Here is a 24,065-nt window from a genome sequence, read left to right as displayed (position 1 = left end):
GCGGGGCGGAGCGGAGCTGGGCGGGCGGCCCCGCCTCGCTCCTCTGGGGAGCTGCCGCGCGCCGCGAGCGGAACATCTGCGTGTGGAGCGAGGAAAGGKCCGCTTGGCGGTAAAATCTGCTCAAATTTTAAATTCCAAGCTTGCCAGTGTGGTATCGCAATCCAGTCGCCCAGGATTCGTGGAGGAAGCTGCAGAGAATAACGTATGTGTAGGGCTGAAACACCCAGTGMGCTCTGTTATTAGACCATCCTTGAACAACCTTTTATGGGTGGTTCTGTAAAATTAATCAGAAATTCCTGTGTTTCTGTATGCACTAAAAAAGGAGGAGCTGTCCTGACTGAAGTGAGGAAAGGGGAGCCCATGAGCATCCTGCTCAGTTTTGCRTCCTCTCAGCACTGATGCTTGGTGTTAATACTCAATGACTTCACCTTCTGCTGCACAACAAGCAACTACAGCAAAAAATGGTAGTTCTCATTTGCTCCCCTTTTCCCTTCATCCAACTGCTGCTGCCAGGGCAATGCTGATSCTGAAAGACGGAGACTCTGACATCCATTCTGACATCCAGGAGCAGCCCATAGCTCCCACACRTCATCTTCAGGGCTGTCATTCCAAGGAAATGCAAATTTCTCTGGATTTGTTTCTTCCTTTGAAGAACTTCATCTGCCCCCTGTATAGATGGGCTTAATGTATACAGGAGAGCCCGTAGACAACTAGCTTCAAAAAGTCTTTGACAAGGTTATCTGTGAAAGGTCTCTGAAATGATCTGCTCCGTGTGCATGAAAAAAACCCAGCAAATCAGTAAATGTCATCAAGAAAGACACCGAGAACAAAACAGAAATTACCCTTTTGCCACTACTTAAAACCCTAGGCAACCCTCTTTTTGAATGCAGTACCTAGTTATGCTCTTCAGATCTCCAGAAGAACACAATGAAATTAAAAGACACCAAATAAAGGGGCTGAGACAACTGAGCATGTAATTTACAGGAAGGTTGGAACTCAGTTTGGAGGATGAGGGGAATGTGACCAAGAATCATAAAAGCAGTAGATAAAGTGAATRCAAAACATTACTGCAACCCAGTTTTGTGTTAAACACAAGAATTAGTGGTACTCACTGAAATAAGTAGGAGGTCAGTTTAAAACAAAAACAGTTTCTTGCACAATGAATTGTAAATGTCTAATGTGTAGGCAGRTTGTACCAAGAGATTCAGGAGATTCGGAGAATTAATGCAGGAGGTTCCTAAGTGAATATTAAAAGTTGGGACAAACTCTCTAACATACTTAATCCAATTACAGCTGATGCTGCAGAAGTGTGAGGAATACAAACACCAGATATTAACGAGGTGCTCTGCCTAAATAGCAGCTCTTACTACCACTGTCTGAGACAAAATATGGAGCTACTTGGAGCACTAGCCTGGCCAAAGAGGGTGTTTTTTATGTTCTTATCTTCTTTGTGGCTGCCTCAGACAAAAGATACTGACGTTGCACAGCTGTTATTATGGTAGTCTGCCCAAGGTAAAACTACAAAGTAAGTAATTGTTTTTGTGGTTCCATTTTTTGACTATTAAGGCACACTTTGTCATCTTGTTCATTTTCCATTGTCCTGTGTGAAAACATAGTCAGCACTATTACATTTACAGTTACCAAAAAAGCAGCATAAAAGACGAAGAATTTGCGTAAGACAAGCCAGTTGACCACAAAACTTAAGCACAGAGACATGTAAATCAGACGGTTATAAAGCAATTCTTCTAAAATGMGCAAAAATTAACAATGTTATAGGAAATAACTACTGTGACTATTTTTCAGTTCCTTGCTTTTTGTAGAAAGTCCGTTGATTTCCTTTTTCTCCCTTTTTACAAATTCCATRCTTGGCTAAGTCGGTAGTTTGTTCAACATCTAAGTGTTGCGAACAGTTTGGTTTTCATCACAAATGGTGATTTGTGATTTCAACTTTACTGGTGATTCGAAGTAACAAGGAATCAGACCTCAAAAAATACAGAGATTGGCCTAAACTTTGATGAATTGCAGTTAATTTTATTTGCCTTCTGCCTTCTGTCTTCTGAGCCTGTGAGGCACCTTTTGATCATGTGTCCTCAAGACATATGAGCTCCATAAATTTAAGAGTTAAATTCGTATTGGTGAAAACAGAAGTTATTGTCACATTCATTTAAAAGTTGAGACCTAAACAAAAACTGCAGATGGTGCATAATGCATGCTGAAATTGGAAGTGYTGACGATACTGGAATAGAAAAAACGTGCCTGGTTCTTGAGCTAAACTCCAGATTCTGGCCAGAATTTTCACAGCTTGTGGAAGTAGTCAGATGTAGCATGCCATGAAGCCTGATTTTTTTTTGGATTCAACCTCATTTCTAGCATGATGCTGAGAAAGAAGAAAAGAGAGAAATATTTGATGTGAGCTATGAAGGCCAATGCTTCTCATTGTTTTGGACCATCCTCTCATCTGTTAGATGAAATAGGTTCTAGCCCTTGTTCTTTGAATGTGTTTCATTTTTCAGATTGCTTAAAGCAGTATGTGTTCACCTCTCTTGGAGGAGAGTCAGGATCGTTTCACACTGGGTGTTTCTGCAGTTTCACACATCAAGATATCAATGGGATATCATTTTTCAGTGGCAGTGGTGGGGTGGTGAAACTCCTTTCCCTCCTCTTCCACAGGAACCAGGACATCATTCCCGGGAAAAGATTCTGTCTCCTGCTCTGGGTAGTGGATTTCCAGCTCCTCCTCTTCCATGTTTTCCTGGACATCGATATCACTTTCACAGCCTCTGACAGCACAGTTCTTGCCACTAGACACTTCTGAGATGGAAGTGCTCACAATGACAGTATCGGCGTTCATGATGTATATGTTTTCTGAGGAAGGAAAAAAAAGTGCTGAGCATAGTTAAAAATAACTGCTGTCTCTAGAGATGGTTCCTTTTCCTACAAAATTTTGATACAATACCTATTTTTTACTTTTTTAAATCAGCGGTATTYAGATCTAGCCTGTCACTTTGAAAACTGTAGAATTTCTTCTGTATTCACTATAGAATTTGCTAATCCATGAAGGATTTTGGAATTATGAGTTGTCTATTTCACTGGTTATTTATAAGGTGCTTTTCATGTTGGACTCAAAGCAAGCACTGAACACACCAAGTGACCCTATAACTACTCTGACTGGTTTTTGAGCACTGTCAAGGGGATTCGAGGCGTTTAAGATCAAGTAGATCTAGCTCACTGATGATGAAGCAGATGCTCTAGGACTGCAGGAGAAAAGAGAATTAGAAAAGATGGTGAARTATTTACAAGAGTCCATTAAAAAGCTATCAAATGGTATCTGAAGAGGATAGCTKTGAAGAACTGAAGGTTTATGCTTCTGCTGTTTTTAGGAACAACAACATCTGCATTAAAAGCAGATATTTAGACATATATCAACACTCTACAGAAATTCTGAGTAACTGACCAGGTGTTAGGACCTGCAGAGAAAACTGGGTCTTTCCAATGGAGATTCAGTTACGTTTTTTTTTCCAGGGCTGAACTAGCATTCAACATGTTGACTTTGCTTCTTCATCAAAGAAAAATGAGAAAAAARAAAARRAAAAAAAAACCCTTTTTTATCTTCTKGGATCCTTCTTAGCTTATTCGTTAACCTTTTCTCCAAGAGAGAGGCCTTTCCTCTCCATAACTCCACAATGGACTGAGGTACCTAATTCAGAAAATGAATACAATAGCTTAAAAGTAAATTAATGGGCTGACGAGGGAAAAGGCACACTTTTTTGTATAGATGCACTTCAAGTTCACCTTCTGGGAAACAAGAGTTCTCACCTCCATGCTTGGGCACCCTCAGCCATGGAAATCTAGAGTGATTTAGATTGGAAGAAAACTCTGGAGGTCGCCTGGTCCATTCCCCATGCAAAACAGAGCTAAATTATATCTTCTGCATTGTTTTTAAGCCTGAATTTCCTTTAAGTATTAATCTTTGCCTTGGATCTGTGTCTGCTACTTTTCCAATTGCCAGAACAATGTATATTTCAAAGTTATACAACCTGCACCAAGCTGAGACAGAAGAAATAGCTACTTAACCATACAACTGGGCTAAGTTCCAGTATTTTACAAGCTGGCATACAAGCTTTTGCTGTTTGTGCCCATTCCTTTATGAATTCAGCTCAGGATCTGATAGAAGGAAAGAAAATATTTCATATTCCCTGTAAGTAACATATACAGAGGATGAAAACAGGAATAGGGAATGTTAAGGAATTACCCTGTTCATTTGTTTGTCCATTTCCTTGGACCGTTCCGCCTCCTCAGAGAGCATTCTCTCCCCAAACAGGGAGTCATCCTTCTGTCAAAGCCTGTCCTTTGGACTACTTAAAGTAACAAAATAATCTCTTTTGTCTGTGGCATGGAAAACAAAACCTGCATTTTCTGTTTTTGCTTCTCCATATTCTGTGTGCTTTTGTTTTACAGCACCATTTTCAAGATGAAACGCTTCAATTTTCAAATTTATTCTGTAAACTAACATTTTTTKGGGAGTGAAAAAGAGGAGGAAGAACAAAGCACTTTTCTGTCACACTTATGGGAGAGTGAGTCAATGTAAATAAGAAAGCATTGTATTCAAATAAATAAGCATGCCAAGACTCATGTTGCAAAGGCTTTGGATACTTTAGCAGTTTAATAATAATTTCAGAAGGATATGATATGCCCATGATTAAAAAATGGGAAAKACGAAGTTAAAAAAGAATGCAAGACTCACCAATTCGGTTATTTGTGTGGTCCCTCACTTGAGAATCAACAGGACAGTCGAGAGCATTTCTCTGTGTGACATCAGTCAAACTCAGATCAGGACTACCCACTTTTTCTGTGCTGGACACCAAGTTGTTGAGCTCCAAAGGGAGAGTCCTGTCAATTAACTCCTCTTCTGACACTTTGTCAGGACTCAGCAACATCTGTYAATATAAAGGAGAGAGTACAACTGGGATTTAAAAATAACACTGTGAGGAGTGCAGTAATCTACAGAATCCTTCTGAGACAGGCAGAATAACATAACGTGCCTTACACGACCACTGCCATAGGGAGAAAAATTGTCCAAAGTGCCTAATTGATACAGGAATATTAGTTTCAACCACGTTCCTGCTTCTCTTCAGACCATATTTATATTCTGTTTCTATGCCTAATGTCACACACAAGTTTTCAGTGAGATTTGCAAGAACGACTAAGCAGGTTCTAGCCCTGGCTTTCACTGAAATCCAGGTTAAATCCAGGTTCCTGAACATAAGTGGGTACTTTGGTGAATTCCACTGCCTTGGCTGCAGCTCAGATGCCCGTGTACCTTTGTAATTCCATCTATTTGCCATTTTACAAATCTGGCTTAGCAGAACACTCCAAGCCTGGATGCAAGTGTGTAATAATTTCCAAAGAAGCATGTGGTTTATAGCCCACAAGCTACACTGTTAAACTAGCAGCTGATTGATGGAAACTTTGCCTAACACCCTCCTCGTGCCCGTATTATGGCTGTGTCAAGTCCTGCAGAGGAAAATGATGACACAGAGGGAGACAGAAGAAGAGTTTGAATCCCACTTATGTGATTAGAATGACAGGTGAAGTTCTCCCAGAGGCAGAAAAGCCACGTTCTTTCTGTGAGTTTGGCCCCTGCCCCTTGGAATGACACATGAATGGCACAGGGCAAAGTCAAATACTCCACAAGCAAAATTGGCAGCAGCACAACATTTAACACCACATTAGGCACTACATGATGAAGACCAAGAYATAAAAGCAACCAGTCCTAAACATCTCATTTCTATGCCTAGAGAATCACAAGATATAGTAARAGGTCCAAATTAAAAGGCTGTCATTATTTAATAAGGCTTTTAACAATATAATTTTTCCCCCAGTGGAAAAGGGCCTGTTTTGGAGTATCTTTCACACTTACTGTGCATTTGTTCACTCCATCAGAACCTGTAATTTAAAGAGGAAACAGCATCAGAAGAAAATTCACAGCAACTGAAAGAATACTGAAATGCCCTGGTAGGTCATTGTCATATCCTAAACCAACTAGACCTTAACCCACCTACCTTAGGCTTTCCTTACCATGGAATATGAAGATTGCTTACTGAGATGAACCAGTGACATGGTGCTGCCAAGAGTGTGAAATCCTGCTCTCCCAAAACCCTTTGTGACCCCCCGTCACACCCCTTGGCTCATCTAATGACACGAGGAACTAAAAACACTTGCTAGTTAAGTTAAATAACTTACTAAAAAAAAAAAGGAAGAGTTTTCATTCAACTAATTAACAAATTGATTCAGTTCATTGTGTGGTCACATTAATACTAAAAGGTGGCACACATTAATACTAAAAGGTGGGATTTTATGCAGGGATGGAGGGAGGGAAGGGTAGAGAAAGGAGGAAGAGGGTGGGAGGAAGATTATAACAGCCTCCTGCAGCTAACTCCATTCTGACGCGCTGCCACCTACATTTTCCACGTGCCAGCCTTTTAGTGCCATTCAGCAACAGGATCTAGTGTTCAAGGCAAGTGAGAGAGCAAAATTCCACTTGGAGAAAACWGAGCCACCAGAGGTGTTAAATCCTCTTCCATGAACGACTAGAGAATGATCTGACACAAGAGCATAGGGCAGTCAGTGGAAATGCTGAGAGGGGATTAGTTAACAGGGCACATTAATTTACTCCGGGGGATTTGCACAGTTTGTTCTGGCTAACATGTCCCTCCACTTTAATGCTCAGGAAGGAACCAGGGAGCTGGGTGTTTTKGGGGCCCCCCAGCACTGCTGCATGCCCCAACCGTGCAGATGCAATGGGAAACAAGTGCCACCTCGTGGCCTGACACGTCCAGACCATCCTCCACTGCACATGACAGACAATAGCACTGTCCTTTGGCATGTCAGATCTAYGCATTTAACTGAAAAGACGGAATATTTTCATGTCAAAGTTTCATAAATTAATGCCTCATAGTAAAACTAGCCATTTATTCATTAGGCAGATAGGTTATGATTACTGATTGAGTAATCCCCACTCACCTGGAGAGCTGGCCCTGGATTTGTGTCCCGTGACTGTATACAGATGTGCTGATAAAGGAGAACATTCGTTTAGCACAACTCATCGGGGGGTACATGCATTATAACAGCATTAGCACACCYGCAGGTCTAGGTGTGAGACCAGCCGGTCTCCCTGCTCACTCACAACCAACCTACCACGTGCACATCCTGCTTTCCATGAAAGAGGGAATGTGGATATGCAAGTACACCCGACACGTAACTTAGGCAAAGCTACAGGCACTTCTACCAGCAAAATCTCTCTTCCTCTCCACATCAGTGACATCAAGCCCCATCCTAGGAACCAATAAATACTCACAAAAGACTTCAGAAAACACAGGTATTGTTTAATTTAGTGTTGGCGCTGAAAGAAGAAATCACTGGTTAACATTTTCCCACCCAGCTTGTAATTATCCTCCTCCATAACTTTACAACATCTTCAGTCTTTCCCTGATGCTCTCCAAGATGCTGAACAAATAGCTTTCCTAGAACCCTTATCTGACCTGCTTTCATTGGGCACTATTAAATATTATCTTTCCCAGTGATGTCTTAAAATTTTAGGAGGTATTTTAGTTCCGATATAGCACATACTTGGAGATTAGACAGTATGCTACGGGTTATTATGGGTTATTAGCTTTTAAAACTCACGCTTTCCTTTGAGGATGAGGATCCATCTCTTGCAAACCTTCAACTTCCAAAATAACAGCACACTCACAGGTAGTACTACCACAGAGAGAACCACTCCCCAAGGAACATCACCTATAGCACAGAAAGGGAAAGGATGGACAGGAGAAGCCGAGAAAGAGACAGAGGGGGACCTATGAGTATGTCTGCGTGTTTGTGGGACATCATTTCACAGGCTGCAGGGATTTTTGGGAAGCTCCCACATGAGAACAGTTTTTTTTCCCCAAAGATATATTCAAATAAAACCTGCTAGACAGAGCAAACACTTTATCTTTGTTACCTCCTCTTGTTTTCTTCCCTTTGGCATCTGAAGTAGGAAAGGTGACAGCCAGAGCTTTCTCCTCAGCAGTTGAACTGGGGTTCTCAGCTGTTGTGTCACTTAGAATTACACTTGCAATGGTCACCGTCTTCTCAAGCATCATCACATCAGAGCCGTTTGTTTTATTGCTTAATTTCGCAGAYAAAACACCTGAGGTGAGGTAAGTGGGAGCTTGGTCCATGCAAACTTGATCATGGGTGGCATTTCCTTTGCTCAGTGCTACTTTATTTAACTTGGCACAGCTAGAGGATGAAAGAGAATAGTATATGAGCATTAGAGGAAACTACGTGGCAGAAGATAAGAAAGGCACTTCCTATGGGACAAACATCCCTTCGGTCATTTTTGTGCCAAGGGGATTTATTTGTTTTTAGGGACAAAGTCACTAACCCTTTCCTCATCCCTATGGCACTATTCCTTGAGGTGCAAACCCAGCATTCACATTTGTGTGTAATCTCCTTGTAAGCTAAAAAGAAAGCAAGGAGGATCCTTACTTTCCTTCAACACCAAACTGTACAACAGGTATAAGGAGAGGCTTTCTAACCATGCATGGGCACTTCTATTGACTTGCAGATAAGTCTGTACACTTCAAACCAGAGAAGCTAACAGGTCTCCCTTCAGCTTTATTAGCTTTAGGTCTCCTTTCAGGTCCTTTATTAGCCTTAAGTAATTAGTTAGTCACTTTAAAAAACTATGGTCTTACTCAGTATGAGGCTTGCAGGTGTCGGTGCTGGAGGTCTGATCAGAGAAGGTCCCAGGAGGGCACTTTTCACAAGAAACATCAGTCATTGAGGTGCCTGAGGAAAAATAAGCAATTGAGAATCAATCCAAATGTTCCAGGTTGAGGCCTAGGGCCAAGATCACTATATGGGGGAATTTCTACCTTTGACTTTGACTCCAAAACCAGGCTTGCAAGTTGTGTGCTGCTGGCATCTCGCGCAGGTGTTCAGAACAGGGGTCTGGCAAAACAGGCCTGGTCGGCACTCGCACACACGGCTAGAATTGAAGGAACAGGGGGCTTTTTCCACAAGGTCTGGTTCTGTATGGAAAAAACTATGAGAGTAAGACGGGATCTTGCAGGATCACCCTGCAAGGGAGAGGCAATGAGGGGCCCAAAGCTGAGCAACATCACCTCAAAGACTCAGGATACAGAACAGTCCTAAGTCATGAATACTGGGGGAAGTCTGGATAAATGTTGTCTAATGTAAGACAGAAAGTAGAAATTAAACTTGGATGGCATTTGACTGAGAGAATTTTCAGACAGTCACAGGAAGTGACATTGATTATGCACAAGGGAATATTCTGCTCTATAAAACAGAAGTCGAGGATGGATGTCAACTCTAGTACTGAAAATACTCAAAATATAAGCATAAATAAAATATAGTGAGGATATCACTGTGTGAAGCATGTGTGATGGAAAGCAAAGCAACTACCTGTTGCACATGATACACAAGCATCACATCGTGGCTTCTGGGCTGCCTCGTTTAGATACTGTTCAGGTCCACATCTCATGCAGTGATGTGGGTCCGTGGGACACGCTTTCTTTTTAACATAGCCTGGAGAAAGAAAACCAAAATATGGAGGAAATGCCTTCTAAAGTACAAGAGACAGCCAACTTAAAGTGTTAATACTCATTTACCTGTTTCACATGCTACTGCTACCATAGCCTTCTCTTTATACCTGTCCCTTGATTTTTCTAACACATTCTTGCTTTTCCCATTCATGGGATTGTTTGCACCTTTAGAGTAACACATGGTAACATCAAGGTCATTCCGACGGAATGTTGTGTGCCTTGAATGGGTTACAGATGGCGAAGAGGGGAAAAATAAACCCCACGTTTCAGCACACACCCTGCCTCACCCAGTCAGAAAGAGTTAACAGTAGGGAGGGGAAACCTGGTGGATAAACAACCTGTCTACTAAGCATCTTGGCAAACACGGTGTGGGAGTGCAGGTAAAAACAGCTATGCTATATTTAGCCCACTAAATACCACCAGACAAGCCTGAAACATGTCACTTCCACCTCCTCAAAATTACTTGTCTGAAATCGTTCTTGTCAAGGTGAGGGCTGATTGCTGTGATAGGCTGAAACTCAGCACCTCGACTGCCCATGTGTGCCTGCATGTGTGTCATTTCCCTCCTCCCAATCTCCCAGAAACTACAAACTTCCTGCACATACAGACCCCTCTTTTGAGGGACGTGTGCTCCAGGTTCAGTAGCTTTTAGGCTTGCCTAACAGTGGCTTTTCAAGCTGTCCTCCACCGGCCTTAGTAGGTCAGCATACAGATAAAAGCCTGAGCAATAACTGTATAGAAGAAAATATACCGAAATGAAGCACATAATATATGTGTTTTTCTTTTTTGAATATGTGCATTTGTTCACTCTTGGGGAATTGCTGTTAACCGTGGGTGGGGCATTATTGGAGTGTTGGTAGCAGCACTGTCCTATGGATCTGGATATCTGATTTAGAGGCTAAAACAAGCAAAGCAGATATAGACTGGTTTCTGCTTGCAGTGGRGGATTAGAAAGAAAAAGTCTATTATGATCTCCTGTGGATGTGAGGATGTGAAGTAATGTCCAGGACTGACACATGAGGACGTAGCAAAAGGTGAAATGTTCAAGAGATGTAGTTCATTGCAACTAGATGGGCATCAGATGCCTGCTAGAGACATTTGTCCTGCCAGGACATTTGTCATTGTGTCTTTGAAGGAGAACAGAACCTTTTCACTTCGGATCAGTTTAGCTTCTCTGTCCCTTGGTCTAGTTTACTCCAATGTCCTTTGAACAATTCTAGCGGTGTGCTCAGGAAGAGTGTAGGATGTCCTGATACAACTTCTTGCTTGCAAATCAAGCTCCAATCCTTTCTTTATTATTAGAGCATAAATAATGTCAAAATTTTCCTTTCAAAAAGAAAAGAAGACATTTCTAGAACAAGAAATGGGTGGTGAAGTACCATAAAATGCCCCACTCACGGAGGGGCTTTTTGGGCAACAGGGGGAGTTTCACACGTTTCCAGGACTCGTTTCTTAACAAAGTATTTTTTGCTTCTGATCTCATGTGCCTTTGAGTCATGGCTTGGCTTCCGACAAAGTTTATTCTGTCCCCTGAAAAGAGGTTGTTCTCTTTCTCATTCAAGACCCTTTCTGAACTAAACTATGGCAGAAGTTTCCACACCATCTTTCTATACTTTTTCTGTATTTTTAGCCTCATAATTTCACTGATCTATTCCATACTCTGAGACAAGCTGAAATGAATCCTTACACCTGTCTACTTCTAGTTACTTCTGAGTATGAAGTATTCTATTTTAGAGCTTCTCTGTATACAGATTGAACAAGAGACTGGGCACTGGAAAACCAAATTTATAACTGAATCCATACCAGAGACTAATTCATGAAATTGCACTTTTCTTCAGGGCCAAAATGCAAATCTGCAGATATTTATATGGCTCCCAGTATCTCTAAAGGAAAGCCTGTGTTAATTTGATTACACTATAAACATACTGACCTGGGGGACACTGGTAACAACAGCTTCGTGAAGTTCTGTCGTAGAACCAGTTCTCAAGTCGGTCACACGAATGAGGTGGAATTAATGATGTCTGGAGATTCGAACAGACCAAAGACACAATTAGAAAACATTTACTGTCATATGAAGGCAGATCCCAGGAGGCTGCTTTTAGTGATCATGATTGCAAATGGCACAGGATAGTCTACAGCTTTTTGAAAGTCCACGTATCCCAGACAGAAGAAAGAAATAGCTCTAATATTAGCTTAGGAAAAAGACTCAGCTATGTAATATATCAAGAAGCAGATACTTAGACTGCACCTCTGTATGGCAGAGGCTATTACATACTCTGGGAAATTACAGTGCTAAAGGTTTTCTGATGTAGAAATCAGATTTTTGAACTTGGTATCTCCCTTAATAACCCCGTAAAAATGTTATCTGAATTTCATTTTCAGTATTTGCTAGAAGATAAAACTGGTGACTTTTGGTAGAGAGACCGAGCCAGCAGACTACTCGGAGATTTTCCTGCCTGATAATGCTAGAATGGCTAACAAAGATTTCAGCAAATCTGCATCCTGGTTTCTGCAGGTGAATTTCCCATTACTCTTAGAAATAAAAGCTATGATTTCCTACTGCCTTATTTTGCTTATTTACTTATTTTGCTTAACAGCCAATTAATCTCACCACCATATTCTACTATTTAATATACTGGCCTTTTCATGGTGGGAGTATAAAAAACAGAAGTTAAATAACCTGTCAAAAGTTACATCAGAAAAGAGAAGCTTCCAGTCAATTAGAAATTAACAAAAGGATTAGAAATAGAAACATACCAAAACCACTAAAATTAATCCAACTCCAGTAATAGAACTAAGAAATCCTGCCTGACACATTTCTGCGTTAACCACCAGGCCACATAGCCTCGCTGCAAAGCACTTTTTTCTAGCTTACTGTACGGAGGAAAAGCAGATGTCTCCTTCAACCTGGCTCACACCAAGTTTACAAATGTGTCCCCTTTATTTTTCTTTTCTGGAGAGACAGCCTTAGACTGTAGAAAAAGGTGGAATCTCCTTGCCTTGGTGTGGAGGAGCATTCTGGTTAGGCAACCACTCTAATGTTAAATTAAACAAGAAATGACTTCATGAGATCAGACCTCAATGGGTCAGTCCAGAGCCACTTCAGTGACATGGCGTGGTTGCTGAGTTTTTATAAAGAAAAGTTACGAAGTGACAGCAACCTGGCTATATTTGGGGCATCCTGGATTAGTTTCTCTGTAAGATCTCCAGAAAGCTGCCACAAAAATTTGATCGTTCCTGGTTCTCCTGTGCAACCAACTCTGGATGCAAATGAGGCGGAATTTTACATCAGGATAGGAATAAAGAATTTATGGAAAACATAAGCTCACATCTTATTTAATTGCCTCTTCTCAGGTTTAAATAGCAGAATAGTGCCTGTCTACAAGTAAGAGGAAGGGACTACTATTTAAAACCTGATTTTGCTTAAAATATCTATGCTTAAAATTCACTATGAGATTCTACTCCTCGCTTCAAGGATACAAATCTTGATTGCAAATTTAGTTTAATGCTAGTGATGTGATAAAACTGCAAGAGTTATGCATAAATAGTGCATAAAATATGAAAATACACGTGAATAAGAATGACCAAGATATTTCTTTCTTTTTCCACAAGAGGGCAGCTAGATACCATGGCCATCAATACAGCACACGAAATCCACTACATCACAGTAATGCAGCTTCCAAGAACCCGGCTAAGAGCTCATCCCTGCAGCACTGTTGCTGTTCATCGAGCCAAGCCCGAGATGCTCTGACCAAAAAGTCATTTTAACAAAATCATTTGCACAGTCATTGTGGATGAGAAAAAGCCCCCTGAAGAACCCACCACTTCTAATCCATAGTTAAGCACAAAATATCTTTGAGAGTTTGCTATCTGTACCCACCACTTCTAATCCATAATTAAGCACAAAACAGCTTTGAGAGTTTGCTATCTGTTCAGTTGGCACGATTCACAAGCACAAAACCTACCACATTTCTTTTCAGTAATAAACAATGCACAGTTCACACTCCACACCAGTCATCAGCTGCCAGTTCTTAACCAAATCTAAACTTGTTTGGTTCCTACTGTTACCTGTCTAGGCTGTGCAACGATGCAAAGTTTTCYTCTTCAACTAAGCAGAGTCCATTTGTAGATAGCACGCATTATGTGAAGGGCTGCAATAWAAATAAAGCCCATACCTCTAGTATTCCAGCCTTCAAACCTCAAAACAAATTGCATAAGCAAGGCTGTCCCTGGTGGAAGGCAAGTGCCACTCAAAATTGTACGGGCTCTGCTTCTCTAAAACGTGTGAGATCTTTCATGAGCTGAATTTGAAGATTTCAGGCATCCAAGTTAACAGAAAGAAAGCTTTCAATAAGAACTCCCAAGCCCTGGCAAAGTTGGTGTGGCAYTGAAGCAAATAGGTGCCGAAAGGCACAGATCATGTCTTGCAGAAAGGGCAAAGGTGAAGGATGAAGCTCTCAAAAGACTGCAAATCTTTCAAAAAATGATGGTGCGAGCTCATTTTCTGCAGACACCTGATTCAGCTGTGCTTGGGGAGAGGGGGAAAGGGCGACAGGCATACAAGGCTAATGTGTTTCCTTTTTTCTGTCTATGGGTTACGAATATCAGGGTGATAAATGAACTAAAGCAAGTGATAACCAAAGATATTAAGTAAAGAGGGAACAAATACATGCATAATTATTGGGTAGCAGTAGGCCTGAACCAAGGCAATTTACTCACCGTCTGAAGGTGTGTATTACCTCAGCTTTACCATGTGCAACCACTCTACCATATGCGAAATGATGCTTCCTGCACCTCATCTCCCATTAGACTGCAAGGGTTTTTGTTTTTTTAAAGAGCTCAGTAGTTCCAATGAGGAAGAGATTGCTGAAAACCTTAAAAGGGTGCTATGGAGAATAATAAAATGGGGGCAAAGCAGCTGAGCTGTACTTCTCAGCCAGTTTGAAATGATCACAAAGACTCTCCAACCAATATATTCCTCTGGTGCCCGAGGAATATATTCCTGGGGGGCCATATACTCACATTCTCATTTGAATTTGACATTCAGTATGCTCTGCTCTGGGTGTCTTGCAACAGGCCAGAGGAACTTGCTTGGGTATCTCTATGTGAACTGGAAAGAAAGAGCAAACCTTCCTTGACGCCTCTTCGTTAAAACCTGGGCATGTTGCCTTTCACAAAGAGCTTAATGCAAGCGTGTACTTTTACTTCAAAGGGAAAAGAGAGAGCTGGACATCTGTTATCTGCAATGGCTTATCACAGGGCAGAGTTCATTTCTTAGMAAGCCCTCTCAAGCTACTGTCCATAAAACTTAGGCTGAACCATAAAAGTATTTCCTGGATAATCTTGTTACTGGCACTGGTATTTTTTTTTTTCCTACTTGGAATGTTTTCTGTTTCTTGTTTCCTTCCCAGAGAAATCTTGTGTTTACAACATTAATTCAATTTCACAGAAATTGATCATTAATCTTTGTCATTATCTTTAATCTTTGTTTTGTCATAGCCAAAATTAAAGCTTTTTTCATTAAAAGTTCTCTGCTTCATAAATGCCTACAAGATCTCCATGACAATGAAAATTTACAGCTATTTTCTCACGAGAAACTCTCATGCTTGAAAAGCAGCAGGAGTCAACCTCATATAGGTAGCTAAATTCATTGTGTTCCTATTCAGTGCTCTGAGGCTCTTTCTTGACCATTATCCTAATTGTACAAACCAGAAAGCAAAAGCACAAGGAAATGAACAGGCAGATGACAAAGCTAGGAACAGAGAGAGACTACACTGCCTTTGAGAAAATATCTCACAAAGAAACACTAAGGGTACAGCTTTTAGGTTTACCAGTCCCTCTCCCTTTCTGATTCAGTGCTTTGCCTAAGTATTGGAAAGATATGTTATKAATTTTCTTGATTTGATCTTGATTTGATTTTTCTTGGTCTTATATATGATCTTAGTAGGAAGATAGAGCGAGATGAGTGATGTGATTTTTCTTTTTTCTTTTTTTGTTCCTCAGCTATTGGCTTCTCCTTTTTAACTGTAGAAATCTGGCAACATTTGCAGCCCTCAAATCCATCCAAAATACTTAATATATATTTGTCTCTTCCTGGTGAGAATGCAGATTGAGGACTGAGTTCTGAAGCACGTGTAAGGCTAACAAAGATTAATAATAAGCCACAAATACTTGAGTGGCTTAGCCAAAACAACCCCTGCAGACTTCTCCAGAATTAAGGAAGCAGCGTATCCGAATGAACTAWTAGAAATCAAGGTTGCTAGAAGGCCACGCCAGTTTTCAAGGGCAACCTGTCATTTTTATATAGTGGTAGATTATTACAGCCTGAATCTGGAAGACAAAGAACTCTGATCCTCAACTGGTAAATATCAAAATGACTTGAGCTGAATTTTTACTGTCTGACTAGTCCAGGACAGAGCTTGGATCTCAGGACTTACAGTTTCTGTTCTGTAAAGCTCTTCCTAGACAGCGTTGCAAGTTGCTGGCGTCTTTCCATTCCAAAACCTGGATAAGCAGCTCATGGCAGGGACATCCCATGCTGGTTTTAAACAAGCAGGCGAAAAATTAGTTGTCTTTTTACACTGTGGCTGTGTAGGATTCTGGTGACAGCACAGACCAATCTGTTTAGATGAGGGACATTTTGAGAAAAATTCTGATCACCGGTAGCTATATTGATCTTGCCAGCATAGATATATATTAAGGTAAACCTGTTTTAAGTGGCAGTGGTGGCAGGTAGTATGTTCTGGGTTTCCTGTCTTCTGAATGAATGGTTGGTAGCCATGTGGAATTTTAAAGAATGTTTATGTTAGTCTGAGATTAAGTCAAAGGTTTCCTTTCTTTTACATGTTCTAGGATGAGAATGAAAATGTTAAACTGTCTTAGGAAGAAACAAACAAAAACCTTAACTATAATGACTGCAGAGTGTCTAACTATCATTAATATAACTAATTTGCCCACAGCAAAACCAATTAATTTAAGTCTTTTTGCTAGGCAGAAGCTGAAGTTTAAGGTGACTTAACTAGTGCTAATTGCTCATAAATAACTCTTGAAATGAAAGGAAAATGCAAAGACAGAAAAAAAAATCAGCTCATCATTGCAAAACCTGAATGCTACCACTTTCTTGAAAAGAAGCCTCAGCTGTGAGCATTGGAAGGTTTTACCTTCTTGATTCCATGGTGTATAGTCTCTGTAGAGCCCAGAGAAGAAAATGGTAAAAAATTCTCTGTTTATAGTGTGGAATTGCCAATTCGCCTGTGAGAGAACATTCCCTTCATCATTTTTGCCCCTTACTGCTGACTTTGTCATGAAGGATTTGTGAGAACTTTCACTTCTGCCCAATGTCATCCTCCTCTTTCTTGAATGTCTAGAAACACTGAGGAGTGTGGGATAGCTTATACYCATCATCAGTAACTTGCACCTGGCTTTGCTTCATCAAGGACATTTCCAAAAAGCTTTACAAAGCAAACTCAAATTGTCTCCCCATCTCTACAGAGAACAGAATGAAATGTGGTAAACTCAAAATCATAGAATCATAGATCTTGTTTTAATTGATATCCAAAGTATTTGCTTTTCTTTCATCTCTTGATTGTCGTTTCTTTGTTACCAACTAATTGAATCGCAAAATGCGAATCTCGGAATGACAGAATCCCAGAATGGTTGAGGTTGGAAGGGATCTCTAGAGATTGTCTAGTCCAACTCCCCTGCTTCAGCAGGGACACTAGCAGGAAGCATCTTTGGTCGTGGAAATGCAAAAATCTGACACAATTTCACTTTTTAAGGCAGTTTCTGCATCATCTGCTAGTGTTCCCAGGAGGCATAAGCAGTATATTGCACATTTCCCCAGCCTCTCACCAAAACACCATACAATCTGCGTGAGGAACCCTCGCCTCATATCAGTGACAAAGTTCTGTTTTCTGAATTTGTAGAGCTGCACTTTTTGTGGGTTACTGCAGTGAAACAACTCATCCTGTGGCTGCACAGTCACTCAATTCAGGGTTTGAGAGCTGGTGTTGCTGTGAGGCCATAAATAGGGGCTCCCCTTTGACACTTCTCTGTTGGCTGACACAGCTATAATGTGAAACCTTGCAGACATTATTGCTGCATCTATAGACCATATCAAAACTGATTTGATCTTGATAGGGTCTGAGGACACAGTGTAGAGTTAATACTGCTTTATGCCAGTTGTGGGAGAAAAGATAAGGATTTGAACTATCAAGAAGTACAGAAAACAAACCCTGGTGTAGCTGAAAACTGGCCACTACAAAGTTAATCTGTCTCTCTTGCAACAAATTTAAACAGGACATTAGTTTATGTATCAGGTCAGTATTTTGCTCTGGTTTTTGATCTACCTCAGGGGCTTTTTAAACTGGATTTAGTGCACAGTTAGACTTTTTCTCATTGTGGTCAATGAGATGTTTGATGCAGCAGGAAACGGATTACATGCTCAGAAAGAAAAGATCACAATTCACATAATGTTGGGAGTGCTCCATGACAGGATGGTCAAAGATCCCTTGAGTGGAAACTTTCAGAGCCCTGATCGATCAGCTTTATTTATTTATCTATTTATTTATTTATTTATCTAAGTGTTGTAGACCAAGACCCAATTAATTAGGGTGAGCATGGATTTCATAGAGGACATTTAGGCTTTTAAGGATTTTTTTTTTTTTTTTTTTTTTTGAAAATGTGTTTTTAAAAATTGGTTCTTTAGAGCTCTTCTCATTATTCTTTTATCTACAAATACATTTGCTATCCCAATTTAAGTAATGGCCATGGCAAAGATGGTGTTGAATTCAGTGAGCTACTCTGCAATTTAGTCAGGACAAGGTTTGACTCATTCATTTATGGGCTTCTGATCTCATAGAGAAAAAGTGATGGTGAGGCAGAATAAGAAATTAGCTTGCTACAAATGAGCTGTAAGTTGGGAAAAAAGCACATTACAGTAAAAATAAAATCTTCTACCAGCATTGGCTGTTCTAGAACTGACTAATGCTGTAGCAGAACAGTTGACTCCCTTTCAAAGTCCTATCAAAATTCTGACCCTGTTAAAGTCAGAATCTCATAATCTAAGACCTTAAGTATTTCTTTCGTCCACTTGATAGTAGAAACATTATTAAGTGAGAATTAACTGAATATTAAAACAAGCAAACCCTAAACTGCAGATGAAGTAAGGAGGAATGCAGTTTAAAGCACAACCAATTCTTGCTTTGCAATATTCAGCAAAAGCAAAGACTGCTGTGAGAGACACAATACAGAAGCAGAATTAAAATACTTATCCCAGCAAGATCTAAGAATGTATCGTGTATTATCTTGTCTAAGTATTGTTCTTTTAATGCTTTCCATCAAAGCAGTCTGCCTACAGCAGACCAGATACACTTATTTAAGTGGCCCCCTAAGTAAACCTCAAGCGAGAAGAAACTGCAGGCCTATAGAATAGAGGAATCACTACAGGAAGGAGATGGTGGCAGGGCAGATAACYAGGGAAAAGTAGAGCGAACTTGTAATGTGGGAGGGGAATTTACAGCCAAAGACACCAGGCAAAACTCCAATTCTTACCAAAATRTGAGGAGGATTATTTTCAAATGTATGTGAAGGAAATGCAGGACATGGTTATTTTCGAAGCTCTAATTAAATTAGAGCCAGTCTATGTAAAATTTTGCGTGTCCAAGTGGCACACAATACCATTTACTTACAGTGTGAAGGCAGGAATGTCAAGCTGTCCCATGCTTGCATTCCTACTGACAGGAAAACCACCTTCAGGAACCAATCCAGTATGCAAGAAGATACTAACTTTACCTTCTCAAAGGGCTTCTGTGACGCTGATCCTTTGTTTTTAAAACTTGTATGTAAGTGTCACCTGGAGGAATGACCTGGATTTATGCCAAGCATTGAGGGCTCACTGCTCCATGAATCCCAGGAGAGGGGGAACAAGCCCCCAGGAACTGAAATGATGTGAGGAGGGAGTTAGCTTGTGCCTACAGCATCACCTGAGCAGGGGACTATATCTATTTTAAGTTAATTGAAAGCAGAAATCCTGGCCCATTCATGAGGAAGTCAGGGTCAAAAGAGTGGGTAGTTGTAAAGAGGAAAGTATTTTATTGTTTTGTTTGCCTTTACACCTCTCATTTTGCCAAACCAGACCCCCCAACAGACCGAGGAAGCTCTCTGAGCTATGCTGTGCAAGGAACGTGTCCGTGAGACCGCACCTGGTGCCCCTGGCAAAAATAAAAGCCACTCATCCCAAACAAATGAGAACTGTCTCTCCTCTCCCTGCAACAAATTTCTCAATATTTCCTAGCTGTTCCTGGAGGGGCAACACCAGCAAAGCCACGGAAAACATGCAGGCTGCCCTCAGGCGCTGCCCGTGGAGGTCCCGGTGCGGACAAGCCCTCCCGCGCGCTCTGTGCAAAGGCACTTCCACACCTTCATCGCTCTGTCTGCGTGAAGCTGCGGACACCCCCTGCCTGGGGCACCCAGCCGGCAGGCAGAGCCACCCTGCCCTCCCAAGGCTCCCCGGGGTTCAGGGGCATCCTGCCTTACCTGGGGTGCTGCCTGGGTGTTCTGCAGCAGCAGCAGCAGCAGGAGCCACAGCCGCGGTGCCGGACTGCGGGCAGCCATCCGCGCCGGCCGCGTCAGCTCTCCGCAGCTCCCGGCATTGCTGGTCTGGGAGCTGGGCCGCTCCTCTTGGATGGGAGCTCGGGAGCAGCCCTGGGGTCTGGCCCAGTCTCGCTCCGGGTTGCCGGCTCGACCCTCCAGAGCCGCTCCAGCCGTTCGAGGGACGGGGGTGGCAGCTTTGAGTCTCAATCGAGCTGAGAAAACAGTTTGGAAGGAAGGGGAGGGGGGGATGTGCCCAAAAAAAGAAAAAGAAAAACAAAACAAAACGGCGTGGATCACCAGTCCCGCAGCTGGCAGGTTGCTGCAGGTTGGCTGTGTGCACTGAGGTTGTCACACGAGGAATGCACTGGCTATAGAGAAATAGAGTCCCTGAGTCATATAGGCTGCCCTGGGCAAACCCTTCACCTCCCCAGCGCCTTGGCCAGGCATGGCTCCAAGCCCTGCCCTGGCCATTCGCTACGCTGAGAGCAGCAGCCAAGCCTCAAGAGAGTTCCCAGTAAGAAACACACTCATTTTTTTTCAGTACAGTCATTTTAGTCCTGTTTGAATGAGTGTGTGAAATCTCACAACCACATGGGGTAACTCTGCCAAGGTTTAGGCTTTACGTGTTGTCATTTAAACAGATATCCCACAGAGAGTTCTCTTGAGAATCCGTCTTTTTCCTTCCAACCCCAATTCCTGTTGCTGACGGTTGTCCCTTGGGCTGTCACCTGTTGCTTGTCTCTTCTCTAATTTCTTATGCTAGATGACATTTGGTCGCTTTGATGCCTGGAAAGATTTTAGCTGCTTTAAAGTGTCACTCATCTTTCTTCTCTGCCCTAAAAGTTTTGACAAAAGTAAAAGTTTGCCACTTCAAAAAGGACAGGCTGCTTTGAAAAACACTCTGAGGTGCTCAGGGAAATAATGAGAATTTGTGTTCTCACACCCATGTCTTTTTCCTTCCTCTCACCCTTATCAYCAAGTAGAAGAAATTAGAAAAGACTGAAAGTAGGATAATTCATCCTTTTATTACAGGCCCACAGTCACTTCACTGACACTACAACAGAGTACCAAATGATGGGAAGTTTCTAGGACTGTGTTCCACACAGATCCTGGAATGATGTCTGTATCTTGCACCCATAACTATAACCCTCTTCTTTTTAACTTGCTTTACTTTTTCTTCAGAATCTTATTAAAAACATATTTCGCATACTGTGTACTTGTCACATACTTAAGTCCAACTTCCCCCATCAGTCTATCAGCTTATTTATTGACTTCTAAATTCTCTATATTCTCTTCTATAAAAACTGAATGTGGCAAATATACTTTTGAGGTACAGAGACAGCTAAGCTTCTGAGTGTCCAAATATTACATTCWTCTTTTTCCTACGTAATTAAAAAAATCACCTGTAAAATGTCTTAACTTGGTGCCATAACATTACATTAGGCAATTTTCCTGATTTATGAAGTATTGTTTTAAATGGCAAAAGGGAAATGGCTCAGCTCTGTCATTTTTTTTTGTTGCTGTTTTGCTGTTGACAGGAACCAACATAACCTACAGCCTAGAAATATACTGTCATACACCTCATTTAACCTCTGTCAGTTATACTACTGAGGCTTATGTATTTGATAACAAGAACCATCCAACAATAAAAAAAATGAGTATAAATAAGCATGTGTAGAAGACTTTCCCAGGAGGAATGACACAAAGGGGATTTGGCCTGTCTTGCAAAAGAAACAAGGTTAAAATTAGCATGCTGAACATTTTTTATACATTCATGCACCAGATCCTTTTTAACAACTTAATATTGTTAAATTTTCTGATTTTTTATTCTAACAGAAAACTTAAACCGAATCTGCGAGAAGATGCAAATTTCTATAAAGTTTCATGAAATTATAAATGATTAGGATAAAAAGGACTGATTCTACTAATGCCCCCACTAAGGGAAAGGCTGCAGTGGAAACTTGTGCTCCTTAGACAAGAGCGCTCATCCCACACATCCAAAATGCAACCAGGCTTCCCAGCTCTTAGAACTTCTTGTTCTTAAATTCATTTCTCCATTGAACTAGATAGTATAAAGGAAGGGAAGTAGAAAGAACTCATTTTGATGATGGCTTTTTGGAAAAGCTATTATAGCACACAATGCTGTTACACGTCTATAGTAAAACCAACAGCAATTAAGAGGTTGTGTTTAATAAAATGCATACAGGTTGGAACATTCTTAAGTAAATACATTACTTTCAGACTTCATTTGTTTTGATTTCATTCAAATACAATAAAAGGGGCTTTCCAAAAGGAGCCATATCCGGAATGGGAAGAAGCATCTCTATTTTAAAATAAACCCACGCTATCATTCTCAAAACGTTGCCTGGGTTTCCTAGAAAATAATCCTCCATGTTAATATGAAAAATAAGAGAAAACAGGAATAAAATAGAAAAAAAACAAACCAACTCCCTATTCCTGTATTCTTTCCTCAGGGACTATCTAAAAAAAAAAAAAAAGGTGCCTTTAGGAGTATGGTAGTATTATTTATAATACTTGTTTGATAAGATGCATCTGAATCTCCTTTTGGTTTAGGTGCTAAAGGCAGCAATGCACAAGGAGAAGATTGCTTGCCATTGAAAGCGAACCAACATACTAAATCTTTCTGGAAACCATTCAGCAGCCCAGAGAGGACAGAGGGGAGGCCCACACTGGTGCACCGTGATGCTTCTGAAAAACGCTGCTTGGCAGGCAAGCAACTGGACTTTGAGTTGGTTGTAGTCGTCAAATTATTCAAACTTATTTGAATATGTTAAGAAAAAAAAAGTGCAACTTAGGTTAAGTGAGCCTCAGATGATTCCATCCCTCTATACTGCTTTGATTGTGATGCTAGTTTTGTGGCTCATATGTTTCCCTTATCACCTGTATTAAATATTTATCAGTCCATTTAATTGTCTCATGTTATACCTTAAATATGCTGCAGCCATTCTTGGTAACATGATCTGCAAAGCTAAACTGATTTAGCAATTTACCTTCAGGTAGTGGTCCAGTGTGATGAGCAGAGACAGTGACACAGGGCTCTTGTATCCATGACTTAAAACASAAGCTTCTAGGAGGAAGTAAAATGGTTGCAATCAGCTCAGGCCATAATAGAATCCCAAAATGTTGGGGAAATCCCAAATCATTTCAGTTACTGTGGTTTYTTGCTGATGGGCATTTTCGGAGAGTTTTGTTCTCTAGTAAAAGTAATAGAAAAAGAAATCAACTTTCTTGCTTCATATGAAGTTTCACAAACATGCAAAACCTGCCATCTAAAATAAGAGAAGAACAGATTAATTCTTGTTTGTTTGCAGCTGGGGACTTTTGCCTCAATCAGCTGTGCTCTTGCTGAGCAGATAATTTCCTGGTAATTAACAGCCAACGGAAGGAGATGCATCCTGGTCTTTGTTCCTGAGAAAGACTAACGTTATTTAGTGTTAGTAATAAACCTTATTGAGATTTATTTACTTAACTTACTATACAAGATATAATGTTAAAAAGTACCTATGTGAAAAGCCAATACCTGACTGCAGAAAAACTGGAAATTCTGTCAGTATTAATTGTTCTTGATGGCTCTGCACCTTAACATAGTTGCTGCAATGGTTCTCCAGAAAGCAGAGGATAGAGTTTCTTTSGGAAAAAAAGAATCTTTGCATCTGATTTTAGACCTCCTGCAAGAAGTCTTGCTTCATCCAAGGTCTATGAACTCTTACAAAAAGACTTTTTCATGGGCTCTTGCTTTCTTTCTACTTACTTCCATGTGATTGTCTTCTGACATATGGTAGTGCTATATTCTTGCCATMGAGACATATTAAAGTCACTTTTTGTAATTGCTATACTTAA

At 40.9% G+C, this 24,065-nt stretch overlaps 1 protein-coding gene across 1 annotated transcript; it reads right to left on the bottom strand.

The window, feature by feature from the left end:
• Nucleotides 1-2,614: 2,614 nt before the first annotated feature.
• TNFRSF8 (TNF receptor superfamily member 8) lies at nt 2,615-20,225 on the bottom strand. Its single transcript, XM_026053647.1, has 11 exons — nt 20,148-20,225; nt 11,542-11,632; nt 9,472-9,594; nt 8,922-9,077; nt 8,742-8,835; nt 8,003-8,283; nt 7,687-7,797; nt 7,024-7,071; nt 5,921-5,946; nt 4,745-4,937; nt 2,615-2,865 (listed from the first exon to the last, which is right to left on the bottom strand). Exons 1-11 carry the CDS (start codon nt 20,223-20,225, stop codon nt 2,615-2,617), a joined length of 1,452 nt encoding a protein of 483 aa, XP_025909432.1.
• Between the last annotated feature and the right edge of the window lie 3,840 nt (nt 20,226-24,065).

Source organism: Nothoprocta perdicaria, unplaced genomic scaffold (assembly GCF_003342845.1).
Source record: "Nothoprocta perdicaria isolate Ctin4 unplaced genomic scaffold, notPer1 scaffold_117, whole genome shotgun sequence".
Taxonomy (NCBI): domain Eukaryota; kingdom Metazoa; phylum Chordata; class Aves; order Tinamiformes; family Tinamidae; genus Nothoprocta; species Nothoprocta perdicaria.
Note: the sequence above shows the minus strand (reverse complement) of the source record. Positions and strands in the feature narration are given on the sequence as shown.